The sequence below is a fragment of the Carettochelys insculpta genome, chromosome 4 (genome assembly GCF_033958435.1).
Source record: "Carettochelys insculpta isolate YL-2023 chromosome 4, ASM3395843v1, whole genome shotgun sequence".
Classification (NCBI taxonomy): domain Eukaryota; kingdom Metazoa; phylum Chordata; order Testudines; family Carettochelyidae; genus Carettochelys; species Carettochelys insculpta.
The window spans coordinates 515,889-530,683 of record NC_134140.1 but is presented as its reverse complement, the minus strand read 5'-3'; the positions used below and the strand labels follow the sequence as shown (position 1 = coordinate 530,683).

Here is a 14,795-nt window from a genome sequence, read left to right as displayed (position 1 = left end):
GAGCCCAGGGTGGGTGTAGCGGGGGCTGCAGAGAGGGACTGAAGGGCACTGTCAGAGCTGGGGAGCCCAGGGCGGGTGCAGCAAGGGCTGCAGAGAGGGACTGAAGGGCACTGTCAGAGCTGGGGAGCCCAGGGCGGGTGTCGCGGGGGCTGAGGGGTGGGTGAGTGTGTACCATGATGGATGGGTTTGTATCGGGGTGGATGGGAGGGTGGGTGCGTGTGCATGGGGATGGTTGGACGGAGATGCGGCTTGATCTGTGTGGTGACGGGTGGGGGAATGTGCGCACAGCTGTGAGGACGGATTCTAGATAGAAAGATCGATCACTGCAGGACGGGGATAGAAGGGGACAGTTCAGGGGACTTGACAGAGCGGTCTGCAGTCTGCCTCCTCCTGGGTCGTGGGTTTGTGGCAAACCGCAGTCTAAGGGGGCCGAGCCCCATCTTGTCTCTTGTAGCAGCGGGAAGCGAAGTTCTACGAGAACATCTTGAAAGTGCTACGGCCCAGCCCAGACTACTTTGCTGTGGGCTACTATGGGCAAGGCTTCCCCCCGTTCCTGCGGGTAAGAGACCCCCTGTTCCCCTTGCGCCCTTCTCACCCTAGCACACCAGCCAGGCCAGCAGCCCACACTCTGCCAGCCAGCAGCTGAGCGGTGGGAAGTGCACACAGACGAGGCCATTTCTCGGGGTGGTCAGTGCCATGCTCCTTTGCCAGCGTTGAACCGAGTTCCAGACCCCACCCTGCTCCTCTCGCCCTTCCACCCTGGGACCCTCCTCTGGAAAGATCCCCACACCTGAGGCCCTATGGCCAGGTGGCCATGCCCGGACTTGTCTGGAGAGACAGCAACAGAGTGTGGCAAGGAGTAGGAGGAGGGGACGGCACTCCGATGGGGGGGGCTGAGGGATACTGCCATGGTGGGGGTGCGGAGGAGGGTGGGTTAGCAGTGGAGGGGCCATGCTGCCCCCCCGACACCCTGTCAGCACCAGTTAGTCCCTTCCCCACCCCCTCGGGCTAGGGTGGGTCCCCCTCTCCCTCCCAGCACTAATGCCCCTTAATTGCTAACTGGAGCATCTGCTCTCCCTGGCTCTGACAGTACCCTGAGTCCTTACCTGCACCCCCCCACACCCAGCCAGCAACAGCCAGTTCCCCGCATTTGTGTTAGGCCAGGCCAAGTCCTCCTGTCCCTGCAGTACCCCGCTGCCCACATCAGGCCAAGCTGGACCCCTCACTCCCTGCTAGCACCAGCTGTACTCACCCTCTGTGTTTGACCAGGCTGCAACAGCTGGCACCTGCTCCTCCCCCACGTTAGACCAGCCCAACTCCACCTCTCCCTCCCTGCACCAATGCCCCTGAGTCTGAACCTGCAGCGTCTGCTCTCCCCAGGTCTCACAGTACCCCTCAGTCCTGACTTGCAGGCCCACCTCTCCCCACCAGCACTACTTGGTCTCTTTCCCACTCCTGCTGGGACAGGTTGTGCCCCAGCTCGCCACCAGTACTAGCTGGTGCCCCCTTAACAAGAGCTTTCTTGGGGACAAAATGAGAATATCAATTCAGGACAAACAGTTAGAGACAGGGCTACTTGCTGCCCAAGATGGAGTTCCTCCACTATAACGTACATCAGATCAGTCACAAAGAGCTCTTCTGTTCACCACAGTGGTTAACAAGAAGTCATGCAATAAATATACGATCAATTCCCTCAGACACTACAAGTTCTCCTGGGCTATGACCACCACCATTCCTTATACAGGTGAGAGGTTAGGAAAACCAATCTCATTGAATAAAAAGGTTCTTCTGATCTCAAAGAACCAGCAACATTCCCAGGACAATGTGTAACTTGGACTATTACCTAAAAATCACTAAGGGACAATCCTTTAGAATCTAAAATCTAAAGGTTTGTTGGAAGGAAGGAAGGTAAAATTATTAAAGGGATCAAACACTCCTCAAGAGCTGTGTCGTCATAAGTGCCGCACTCTATGCGACGGGGTGTTCCAGCACCACAGATCAGAGATTTTTACAGGGGTTCGTAGGGCCACACACACATGCAGTAGCTGTCTCGCTGTGCTCATAGTCTACTTACTGCATGCGCTGCCTGACCCTCCTCAGTTTCTCCTTTGCCATCGTCAGCCGTAGATGGCACTCCACAGCAGCATTTCTCCTGCTGTCCTCCAAAAGACAAGGGTTGGAGTTATAAATTATACTAGTTGTTAGAATACTCTTAGGCTACGTCTACACGTGCAGCCAACATCGAAATAGCTTATTTCGATGTTGCGACATCGAAATAGTCTATTTCGATGAATAACGTCTACACGTCCTCCAGGGCCGGCAACGTCGATGTTCAACTTCGACGTTACTCAGCCCAACATCGAAATAGGCGCAGCGAGGGAACGTCTACACGTCAAAGTAGCACACATCGAAATAGGGATGCCAGGCACAGCTGCAGACAGGGTCACAGGGCGGACTCAACAGCCAGCCGCTCCCTTAAAGGGCCCCTCCCAGACACAGTTGCACTAAACAACACAAGATACACAGAGCTGACAACTGGTTGCAGACCCTGTGCCTGCAGCATAGATCCCCAGCTGCCGCAGAAGCAGCCAGAAGCCCTGGGCTAAGGGCTGCTGCCCACGGTGACCATAGAGCCCCGCAGGGGCTGGAGAGAGAGCATCTCTCAACCCCCCAGCTGATGGCCGCCATGGAGGACCCAGCAATTTCGATGTTGCGGGACGCGGATCGTCTACACGGTCCCTACTTCGACGTTGAACGTCGAAGTAGGGTGCTATTCCTATCTCCTCATGAGGTTAGCGACTTCGACGTCTCGCCGCCTAACGTCGAAGTTAACTTCGAAATAGCGCCCGACGCGTGTAGACGCGACGGGCGCTATTTCGAAGTTGGTGCCGCTACTTCGAAGTAGCGTGCACGTGTAGACGCAGCTTTAGAGAGATAAAATCGTAGAATCAGAATCCTAGGACTGGAAGGGACCTTAGGAGATCAGCTAGTCCAGCCCTCTGTTTGAAGCAGGATCAGCCCTGACTAAATCTTTCCAGTCAGGACTTTGCAAACCAGGACTTAAAACCTCTAGGGATGGAGATTCCACCACCTCACTAGGGAAAGCATTCCAGTGCTTCACCGCCCGCCTGGGGAAAGAGTGTTTCCTAATAGCAAAAGGACAATCCAGGGAACTATAGACCGGTCAGCCTTACCTCAGTCCCTGGAAAAATAATGGAGGGGATCCTCAAGGAATCCATTTTGGAGCACTTGAAACAGGGGAGAGTGATCAAAAATAGCCAACATGGATTCACGAGGGGCAAGTCCTGCCTGACCAATCTGATTAGCTTCTGTGATGAGGTAACAGGATCTGTGGACATGGGGAAGTCAGTGGATGTGATATACCTTGACTGCAGCAAAGCTTTTGATACAGTCTCCCACAACATTCTTGTCCCAAAGTTAAGGAAATATGGATTGGATACATGGACTTGCCCTTGGTGAATCCATGTTGACTACTCTTGATCACTCTCCCATTTTCCAAGGGTTTCAAAATGGATTCCTTGAAGATCCCCTCCATGATTTTTCCAGGGACTGAGATGAGGCTGCCCAGTCTAGAGTTCCCTGGATTGTCCTTCTTTCCTTTTTCAAAGATTGGCACTGCATTTGCCTTTTTCCAGTTATCCAGGACCTCTCCCGATCTCCACAAGTTTTTAAAGACATTGGCCAAAGGCTCTTCAATGACATCTGTCAATTCCCTCAGTACCTTTGGATACATTAAATCCGGACCCATGGATCTGTGTGCATCTAGTGTTTCTAAATAGCTCTTTACCTGTTCTTTCCCTACTGAGGGCTGCCCCCCTCCTTCCCATACTGCATTGCCTAGTGCCATAGTCTGGGAGCTGACTTCGTCTGTGAAGACTGAGGCAAAAAATGCATTGAGTGCTTCAGCCTTTCTCACATCTGTCCCCAGGTTATCTCCCTCATACAGTAACAGCCCTACACCCTCCCTGATCACCCTCCTATTGTTAACATGCCTGTAGAAACCCTTCTTGTTACCTTCATATGCCTTGCGAGCTGCAGTTCCAATTGTGCTTTCGCTTTCCTGATTACTTCCCAGCATTCTCCAGCTCATTGCCTACTATGTTTGCTTTTCTTACTGCCCATTGGGCTGGTTTGTACCTGTGCCTTCATTAAGACTTCTTTAAAATACTGCCAGTTCTCCTGAACTCCGTTCCCCTTCATATCGGTTTCCCAAGGGATCCTACCCATCAGATCTCTCGGGGAGTCTAAGTCTGCTCTTCTGAAATCAAGGGTCTGTATTTTGCTGCTCACCCTTCTTCCTTTTGTCAGGATCCTGAAATCTACCAGCTCATAGTTGCTGCAGCCCAGTTGCCACACACTTCTATTTCTCCTACTAGTTCTTCCCTGTTTGCGAGGCTCAAGTCAAGCTGCACACAGCCCCTGTTCGGTTCTTTCAGCACATGTAGCAGGAAGTTATCTCCAACATTCTCCAAAAACTTCCTGGATTGTTTTTTTGTGCATGTCTGTGTTGGTCTCTGTGATGGGGTTCAGGGGTCCCCAAGCTCTGTACCCCATCCCAGGCAGGAGTGACTCTCACTTAGCAGGAGAACAGCAGGTTTATTAGCTGACAGGACACAGCGTCTTATAGAAGAGTCAGTGCAGCCGGCAGAGACAGCCAGTCCAATCCATTTTGGAGAGCGGAGGCCCCGAGGGGCCCTTGGAGCCAGGGCCTTGCCCCCTCCTTTGTCTCTCTCTCTCCCAGCCCAGACTCACTGCTTCCAACTCCCAGTTCCAATTCAAACCCCTCAGGCTCCACCTCCCCCTTTGTCTGCAGCACAGAGGTGTCGCCTGGTCATTGGGTTACCCTCAGCAGGAGCCCCCCCCCTCCCTCTGTGAGACGCACACGTACACACACGCATCCCCCACTGCATCACAGTCTCCCAATAAATGTATGAATGATTAAAGTCTTCCATGAGGACCAGGGACTGTGATTTGGAAGCTTCTTTTAGTTGTCTGAAGAAATCCTCATCTACCAGCCTATAGCAGACAGCAACCACAATATCATATCTGTTGCTCCTGCCTCTAAGCTTAACCTAAAGACTCTCAACTGGCTTTTCTCCCTACATGTACTGGAGTTCAGAGCAATCACACTGCTCCTTCACACAGAGCGCAACTGCTCCTCCTTTTCTCCCCTGCCTGTCCTTCCTGAACAGTTTATACCCTTCCATGACTGTGCGCCAGTTATGTGAGTCATCCCACCAAGTCTCTGTTATTCCAATCACCTCGTACTTCTTTGATTGTGCCAGGGCCTCTCATTCTTCCTGTTTCTTCCTCTATTCCAAGTGCTTCATAATGGATTCCTTGAGATCCGCTCCATGATTTTTCCAGAGACTGAGGTGAGGCTGACCAGTCTGTAGTTCCCTGGATTCTCCTTCTTCCTCTTTTTTAAAGATGGGCACTACATTTACCTTTTTCCAAATGTCTGAGACTTCCCTCAATTGCCAGTAGTTTTCAAAGATAATGGACAATGGCTCTGCAATCACATCAGCCAATCCCTGAGCGCTCACAGATGCATTTGATCCAGCCCCATGGATTTGTGTATAGCCAGCTTTTCTAAATAGTTCTTAGCCATTTCTTTCACCAGCAAGAGCCGCCCTCCCCCCTCCCCGCCGTTCTTCCCATACTGTGCTGCCCATTGTAGCAGTTTGGGAGCCAACCTTGTCTGTGATGATGGAGGCCAAAAAAGTATTGAGTATTTCCAGTTTTTCCACATCATCATCTGGCTACAAGCATCAGAAATTCTAAAGAAGTTTCACATCAAAGTGGAAGACCTCCCCTTTGACAGAAACCAATTGTTTTCCTCTAAAATGGGCTGTGAATGACTCTCAGGCACCACTACATTTGGGGCACCATTTTACCCGCCTGTGCTGCGTCTGTGTATGCCCAGCACAGACGGAGGACATTGCTGCCTCCAGTAACCACAATCTCCTAGCCTTCATTCCACCCCGTCTCCTGGCTGAATCCCCTGGTTCCTCGCCCCCCACCGAATTCCACCTATTGGTCCTGGCCCAATCCCCCGGCTCCTCAGCCCCCTGCCCCCTTGACTCCATCGCTTGGTCTTGTGGCCCAATCCTCGGCCCCCTCCAACCACCCACCCTTCTACAAATAAATTCATGGAGCTTAGGTCCATCAACACATCCTCCCCTCGTATGGAACAGAGCTAGCCACATACTTACCAACAACCTTACATACGTGTTTTATATCAACAGACAGGGAAGTGCTTGTTCTCTCTGTGTACTGAAGCTATGTACCTTTGGAATTTGTGCATTCATTACAATATAACTATTACAGTAGGTTACTCACCGGAATACAGAACACCATAGCTGGCACACTAAGGCAGCACTTCTTAGATGACCACGAGTGTGAACTACACCATGAAGTCCTAATTACCATGTTTTGCAAATGGGGTCAACCATAAATAGATTTATTTGTGCCAAACAAAACTATGAATGTTCCTTTTTTGTGTCAGAGTGGAAGTCACATTGCAGTCTGTAGGGAATATCTTTCTGGAGCCAATTGTGACTCGTGGCCTTCCTGCTTAGGCCATTTCAGTGTGGGAAAAATGAATGAAAATGGTCAGCGGCTTCTCAAACTTTGCATGTACCACAATCTGTGCATCACAAACACATTTTTTCCAAACCAAGCCACAGCACAGCATGTCATGGAGATGCCCACGCTCGAAACACTGGCATCAACTAGACATGGTCATCGCTAGACGTGATAACCTCAAAAACGTCCTTCTGACACGCAGCTATCATAGTGCTGACTGCGATACAGCTCGCTCGTTAGTTTGCTCCAAACTCAAGGTGATTCCCAAAGAGCTGCACCGCTCTAAACCAACTGGAAGGCCCCTCATCGATGCCAGAAAGACGGATAACTCAGAGAGAGCTGAAAAGTTCAGAGCGACCCTCGAGGAGAATCTGCGCAGCAACCCTGGGGGTGCCGATGTGACACCCAGATGGCAGCATCTGAGGGATACAATGTACAACTCGGCCTTGTCGGTGTTTGGAAGAAGAGCTAGAAACACAAATGACTGGTTCGAAGCTAACTCTGATGAGATGATTCCAGCCATCGAAAAAAAGCGCGCCGCGCTCATGGAGTACAAACGTTCGCCGAGCCAGAGTACCCTGCAAACACTCAGAGCAGCCAGAAAAACAGTACAGCAGACGGCCAGGCGCTGTACCAACAACTACTGGCTCGAGCGATGCAGCAGCATCCAGACCAGTGTTGACTTTGGTAACCTCAGGGGAATGTACAAGAGCATCAAGAAGGCATTAGGACCCACCCAGAACAAGATGGCACCACTGAAATCCAAACCTGGTGATGTCGTCACTGACAAAGCCAAACAGATGGAGCGCTGGGTCGAGCACTACTCCGAGCTGTACTCATGCGAGAACATTGTGGTCGACTCAGCCCTCGATGCCGTCGAACTCCTACCAGTAATGGACGAAGTGGACCAGGAACCAACTGTGGGTGAACTGAAGAGAGCCATTCACAACATTGCAGTAGGAAAGGCCCCAGGCCAGGATGGTATACCACCAGAGGTTATCAAGTGTGCCACAGACACTCTCCTGGAACCCCTACATGAGCTACTGTGCCTGTGCTGGAGAGAGGGAGAGGTTCCACAGGACATGCGTGATGCTAACATCATAACCTTGTATAAGAACAAAGGAGACAGAAGCGAGTGCAACAATTACCGTGGAATCTCCCTCCTAAGCATCACTGGTAAACTGTTTGCTCGTGTCATCCTTGGCAGACTCCAGAAGATTTGCTGAGAGGGTGTATCCTGAATCACAGTGCGGATTCCGTGCAGAGAGATCTACTGTCAACATGGTCTTCTCTCTGAGGCAGCTGCAGGAGAAATGCAGGGAGCTGAGGAAGCCACTCTATATTGCCCTCATCAACCTAAACAAGGCCTTCGAATTGGTCAGCAGGGATGGACTGTTCAAACTGCTCCATAAGACAGGTTGTCCGCCATGGTTACTCAAGGTGATCCAGTCTTTCCACGAAGACATGAGAGGAACCGTCCAATACGATGGCACGTTATCGGATGCTTTCAGCATCAGGAGCGGCATCAAACAAGGATGCGTCCTTGCTCCGACATTGTTTGGGATCTTCTTCGCACTCCTCCTTAAACACGCCTTTGGATCTTCAACAGAGGGCATCTTTTTGCACACAAGATCTGATGGGAAACTGTTTAATCTTGCAAGGCTGAAAGCTAAATCTAAGGTGCGGGAAGTCCTCATCAGAGATATGCTGTTCGCAGATGACGCTGCTGTGTGTCACACGCAGAAGACCAGCTTCAGAAGCTGCTGGATCGGTTCTCCAAAGCATGCAAGGACTTTGGGCTCTCCATCAGCCTAAAGAAGACAAATGTACTTGGTCAGGACGTTGCTGTTTCTCCATCAATCAGCATTGACAACTATACGTTAGAGGTCGTCCACGAGTTTGTTTACCTCGAGTCCACCATCACTGACACCCTGTCCTTGGAGACTGAGCTAAATAGGAGGATCGGTAAAGTAGCCACAACTCTGTCCAGACTCAGCTGTACACTCACACCAAAATGCAAGTCTACAGAGCCTGCATCCTCAGCACCCTCCTTTACGGCAGCGAGACTTGGACCCTGTACGCCCGCCAGGAAAAGAGGCTGAACGTCTTCCACTTGCGCTGCCTCAGGCGCTTCCTTGGAGTATCGTGGAAGGACAGAGTGTCCAACACTACCGTCCTTGAGCAAGCTGGAATCCCAACCATGCACACCCTCCTCAGGCAGCGGCGCCTCCACTGGCTTGGTCACGTCCACAGGATTAATGATGGAAGGATCCCAAAAGACATCTTGTATGGCGAGCTAGCCTCTGGCAAAAGACCTCCTGGACGCCCCCAGCTGCGCTACAAAGATGTTTGCAAGAGAGACCTCAGGGAAGTAGACGTCAAGCGAGACAGCTGGGAGGAGCTGGCAGACGATTGCAGCAGATGGAGGCAGGAACTATACAAGGGCCTTCAGAAGGGTGAGTTGAGGATCAGATAGCTAGCAAAGGAGAAGCGAGCCCGCAGAAAGCACAGCAAGGACCTGCCAGACACCCATTACATATGCAACAGATGCAGCAAGGACTGTCACTCTCGTGTGGGTCTTCACAGTCACAGCCGACGCTGCAAATGAGGATGCCAAATGGAACTACGCAGGGTGCGATCCATAGTCTACGTAGACTGAAGGGTGCTACTACTACCACTACCTGGAACCCCATAATGCTATACGCATGGTCTCTGATAATATTAATTCCCTTGGTCATTCACAAGACACATATGGACAATCCCCACATCATTCTTATCTCCCCAGCATGGCCCAGACAGCTATGGTTCCCTTACCTCTCACATCTTGCAGAATGCCCTCTGCAAACCTTCCATGGAGTCCAGATCGCCTGTTCCAGAACAACAACTGACCATGGCCTCCAGATCTGCACAGGCTTCATCTCAGCAGCTGGCTTCTCAGTGGTCTCACATGACAAGGCACAAATTTGTTCAATAGCTGTCAGTCCATGACCAGAAACACTTACCTGCAAACTTGGAAAAGATTCTCCATGTGGTACAAGTGTAAACAACTTACCCCAAATGAAGTACCCCCTCCACTCATCATGGAGTACCTCCTTGAAGTGAAACAGTTGGGCTTAGCTCTCAACTCATTAAGGGTGCATCTACACTTGTATTCCTCTTTCGAAAGAGGTATGCAAATGAGGGAAATCGAAAATGCAAAGGAGGGACATATTTGCATATTTGACATCTCATTTGCTTATTCTTATTCAGAAGAGCTTCGAAAGAAGAAAACCAGTGTAGATGCTGCTCTTTCGAAAGTAAACTCAATCTTCGAAAGAACCCTTCTTCCCATTAAATAAAGGGAAGGGCACATTCTCAGTAGATATAACGTCAGCCAGAAGAGTCAGTGAGAGTGGAGCACTCTTGGCTGAACCTCTTCACACCACTTTCACCAAAGACAAAATCACCATGCAACCACACCCAGCCTTCCTACCAAAAGTGGCCACCTCCTTTCACTTATATCAACCCAAAAACGTACCATCATTATATCCTAAACCACACAGAGACCAACAGGAGGCCACCCTTTCCACTTTGGATGCCCAATGAGCAGTTGCATTCTGCACTGACAGAATGAAACCTTTCCACAAATTGCAGCGGCTACTCATTTCCATAGCGGAAATCTCCAAGCAGCGCCTGTCCAAGTGGATCTCCACATCTATATATACCTGTTACACCCTCTGGGACAGAACACTCCCGTTAGCATAAGGGCTCGCTCCACCCAAGGCATGGCAGCATCCATAGCCTTTCTACCTAACATCCCCTTAGCAGGTATCTGTCAAGCTGACATACAGACCACACTTCCAAAACATGAAGGGATCACCTCTGGGCCCATTGCTGACACCTCAGTTGGCCAAGCTGTGCTCTCCTCTACTCTTGATACCTGATTCTGAATCCCACCTTCCTTGGGGACACTACTTGGTAGTCACCTGTGGTGGTGCATCCCCAAGGACACCGCTTGAAGAAGTTACTCACCTTGCGCATTAATGATTATTCTTTGAGATGTGTATCCCTCTGGGTTCTCCACAATCTGCCCTCCTCGCCTCTACTTCAGAGTGCAGAGTCTCAACTCAGAGGCAGAGAAGGAGCATGAGCTGGTCTGGCCACATGCACGCTACATTAGGTGTGAGTACCATGAGAAAGCACTGTGCGTGCCTAGCTCAACTGACCACTGCTGTAAAATTCTCTGACCTGTGGTGCTCGGATGCTCTAACAGCTAGAGTGGAGCACTCACAGGAACACACACCTTGAAGAACAATCGTTACTAACTTCTTCATACACCCATTGCAGAGTCCTTGGTTCAGGTTTGTAGTAGTGATGGAATAAACTCTTGGCTTAAGTCAAGTTTCTGGAATACATCCCCAGCTTGGATGGGCCATTGAGTTCTTTGCTGAGAGCGTCAGTTTATGATAAAGGTTTCCCAGCAGTAAGAAGCAGGACCGAAGACAAAATGGAGGAGTTCCCAAGATCTTTTATATTCTCTGCGATGGGGAGAGATTCTCATTGTTCTCTCTGTGGAAAAGTACAGCTACGACATAGAGTTTGTTACATGAGCAAGTCACCTGTCCACACATGACTCCATTCTTTACAGGTAGAAGCCATCGCTCCCATGCCAGTCTGAACATTACCAGGAAAGGTCATCAGATGTGGACTGGCACCTCCCAGAGCCTATTGCCAGTCAATTATTTCTATTCTACCTGAGTAATTTTTTCACGATAAGCTGCCCAAAGTTCCTGTTGCTGTCTCCCAGAAGCAATATTTGAAATACAGTTATATATCCAATAGTCATTACTTCAAATATTAAAATGATACATAACATATGGAGATGCACCTATCTCATAAAGCTGGAAGGGGCCTTTGAGTCCAGTCCCCAGCCCCCACAGCAGGGTCCACAACCATTCCTGTCAGCACTGTGAGTGTCTAGCTCAGCTGCCCCAGATCCGTAAATGGCCCCCTCAGGAGTTGAGCTCACAATCCTGAGTTTAGCAGGCCAGTGCTCAAACCAGAGTTACCCCTGCTGCACGTATATGAATGGCATAGTCATAGCCAGTGAATGACAGCCTCTTCATAGACACCTCACTGGGCACTCTGGCTGCGTCTACATGTGCACGCTACTTCGAAGTAGCGGCAGTAACTTCGAAATAGCGCCCGTCACGTCTACACGTGTTGGGCGCTATTTCGAAGTTGAAATCGACGTTAGGCGGCAAGACGTCGAAGTCACTAACCCCATGAGGGGATGGGAATAGCGCCCTACTTCGACGTTCAACATCGAAGTAGGGACGTGTAGACGATCCGCGTCCCGCAACATCGAAATAGCGGGGTCCTCCATGGCGGCCATCAGCTGGGGGGTTGAGAGATACTCTCTCTCCAGCCCTTGCGGGGCTCTGTGGTCACCGTGGGCAGCAGCCCTTAGCCCAGGGCTTCTGGCTGCTGCTGCTGCAGCTGGGGGTCCGTGCTGCATATACAGGGTCTGCAACTAGTTGTTGGCTCTGTGTATCTTGCACTGTTTAATGAAAGTGTGTCTGGGAGGGGCCCTTTAAGGGAGCGACTTGCTGTTGAGTCCGCCCCGTGACCCTGTCTGCAGCTGTGCCTGGCTCCCTTATTTCGATGTGTGCTACTTTGGCGTGTAGACGTTCCCTCGCTGTGCCTATTTCGATGTTGGGCTGAGCAACGTCGAAGTTGAACATCGACGTTGCCAGCCCTGGAGGACGTGTAGACGTTATTCATCGAAATAGTCTATTTCGATGTCGCAACATCGAAATAAGCTATTTCGAAGTTGGGTGCACGTGTAGACGTAGCCTCTGTGTACAAGATTTGCTCCAGTCATAGAACAGTGATTGCAACAATGATCTATATGGCACATTTTAATCAGATGTCACACCCTCCATCCCCACTGGGCCCGCCCAGGCCCCCTCCCGGCCAGCACCAGCTGGTAACCCCACTTGCATTAGGCCAAGCCACAGCAGCAAGTCTTGGGTCAGGCAGGCATGGTCCTTGTGGGATAGAATAGACACTAACCTTTCCCTCCCACTGCAGAACAAGGTGTTCATTTACCGAGGCAAGGAGTATGAGCGCCGGGAGGACTTTGAGATGCGGCTGCTGACTCCCTTCCCCAATGCTGAGAAGCTGCAGACCACGTCCCCCCCAGAGCAAGCCATCACCGACTCTCCAGGCCAGTGTATCCTTCCGCTACCTTGTGTGGTAGGCTGGGGCTGCCCTGGCTACTTGGCCAAGGCTTGGCTGTGTGGTGTTCCCCAGTCCAAATGCATACATGTAGGCCCTCCCCTCCCTCAAGTGTGCTTGTTGCAGGGCTTCGCCTGTGTAAGCATCCCTGCACGGCTCCTGTTGGGTGTAGCAGGCACAGGGGTCCTGCGGGTTGGGCCAGGAGGGCTCCGCCTGGGACAGACCCATTCTCTGGCTGCTCCTTCACTCAACCCAGATATCCAGTGCTTCACCGTGCAGCCTGTGGAGGAGGCCAGGGACCGTTTCAGGGGCAGGAACGTCCCTGAGCAGATTGTCAAGTGAGTCCCCAGGGCCCCAGACCTACAAGAAGGGCATGTCTGTGCTCCACAGCCTCAGCTCTTGGTGCTGGGAAGGGTGTTCAGAAGGGGAGCAGGCAGATCCTTCGGTGTGGGGGGCAGGTACTAGGCATGAGGGAGGGTGCTTGGGGCAGTGTGCTGGGAGAGGATCCCTGGGCATGGAGGACGGAGTGCTGGGGTCCTTGGGCATGTGGGTTGAGTCTCCTGGGTGACAGATGGCAGGCTGGGGGGGAGGCATGTTCCTCCCGGGGGCAAGGACAGGTCCTCTGGGAGCCGAGACGGGAGTTTCCCCAAGAGCAGGAAGAGTTGCTTGTGGGGATGGGGGAGTTCAAGCAGGTCCTTGGACAGGAGTGGTACATTGGGGGAGTGCCCCCAGCTAGCTACCCGCCATCCTCCCAGCCTGTTGCCCCCATGTCCCTGCAATTGTGCACCCGATGCCAACCTGCCATTCCCCTCGATGCTGCCCTGCCTTCCCACAGGGCTGTACTGCACCCCCCCTTGACACTGCCCCCAGTGCCAGCTCCCCATTTCACCCAATGCTGACTGTGTTCCCCCAGCACCGCCCTGCACCCCCCCCTTGACACTGCCCCCAGTGCCAGCTCCCCATTTCACCCAATGTTGACTGTGTTCCCCCAGCACCACCCTGCGCCCCCCCTTGACACTGCCCCCAGTGCCAGCTCCCCATTTCACCCAATGCTGACTGTGTTCCCCCAGCACCACCCTGCGCCCCCCCCTTGACACTGCCCCCAGTGCCAGCTCCCCATTTCACCCAATGCTGACTGTGTTCCCCCAGCACCGCCCTGCACCCCCCCCTTGACACTGCCCCCAGTGCCAGCTCCCCATTTCACCCAATGTTGACTGTGTTCCCCCAGCACCACCCTGCGCCCCCCCTTGACACTGCCCCCAGTGCCAGCTCCCCATTTCACCCAATGCTGACTGTGTTCCCCCAGCACCACCCTGCGCCCCCCCCTTGACACTGCCCCCAGTGCCAGCTCCCCATTTCACCCAATGCTGACTGTGTTCCCCCAGCACCGCCCTGCACCCCCCCCTTGACACTGCCCCCAGTGCCAGCTCCCCATTTCACCCAATGCTGACTGTGTTCCCCCAGCACCGCCCTGCGCCGCCCCTTGACACTGCCCCCAGTGCCAGCTCCCCATTTCACCCAATGCTGACTGTGTTCCCCCAGCACCACCCTGCACCCCCTTGACACTGGCCCCAGTGCCAGCTCCCCATTTCACCCAGTGCTGACCGTGTTCCCCCAGCACCGCCCTGCACCCCCCTTGACATTGCCCCCAACGCCAGCTCCCCATTTCACCCAGTGCTGACTGTGTTACCCCAGCACTGCCCTGCATCCCCCTTGACACTGGCCCCAACGCCAGCTCCCCATTTCACCCAGTGCTGACTGTGTTACCCCAGCACTGCCCTGCAACCCCCTTGACACTGCCCCGCACCCCCCTTGACACTGCCCCAAATGCCAGCTCCCCATTTCACCCATCACTCACCCACGTTCCCCCTGCAGTTTCTATAAAGCCAACAACATCCAGCAGTTCAGCTATTCACGGCCCTTCAGGAAAGGCCCCAAAGACCCAGACAACGAGTTTGCGGTAAGCC

At 52.4% G+C, this 14,795-nt stretch overlaps 1 protein-coding gene across 1 annotated transcript in view; it reads left to right on the top strand.

The window, feature by feature from the left end:
• LOC142012223 (dedicator of cytokinesis protein 2-like) overlaps nt 1–14,795 on the top strand; it is a 454,965-nt gene that overhangs the window by 405,941 nt on the left and 34,229 nt on the right. The window contains exons 41-44 of the mRNA XM_074992076.1: nt 455–559; nt 12,682–12,823; nt 13,085–13,166; nt 14,704–14,788. Coding sequence (XP_074848177.1) covers nt 455–559; nt 12,682–12,823; nt 13,085–13,166; nt 14,704–14,788 — 414 coding nt within the window. The remainder of the gene's footprint in view (nt 1–454; nt 560–12,681; nt 12,824–13,084; nt 13,167–14,703; nt 14,789–14,795) is intronic.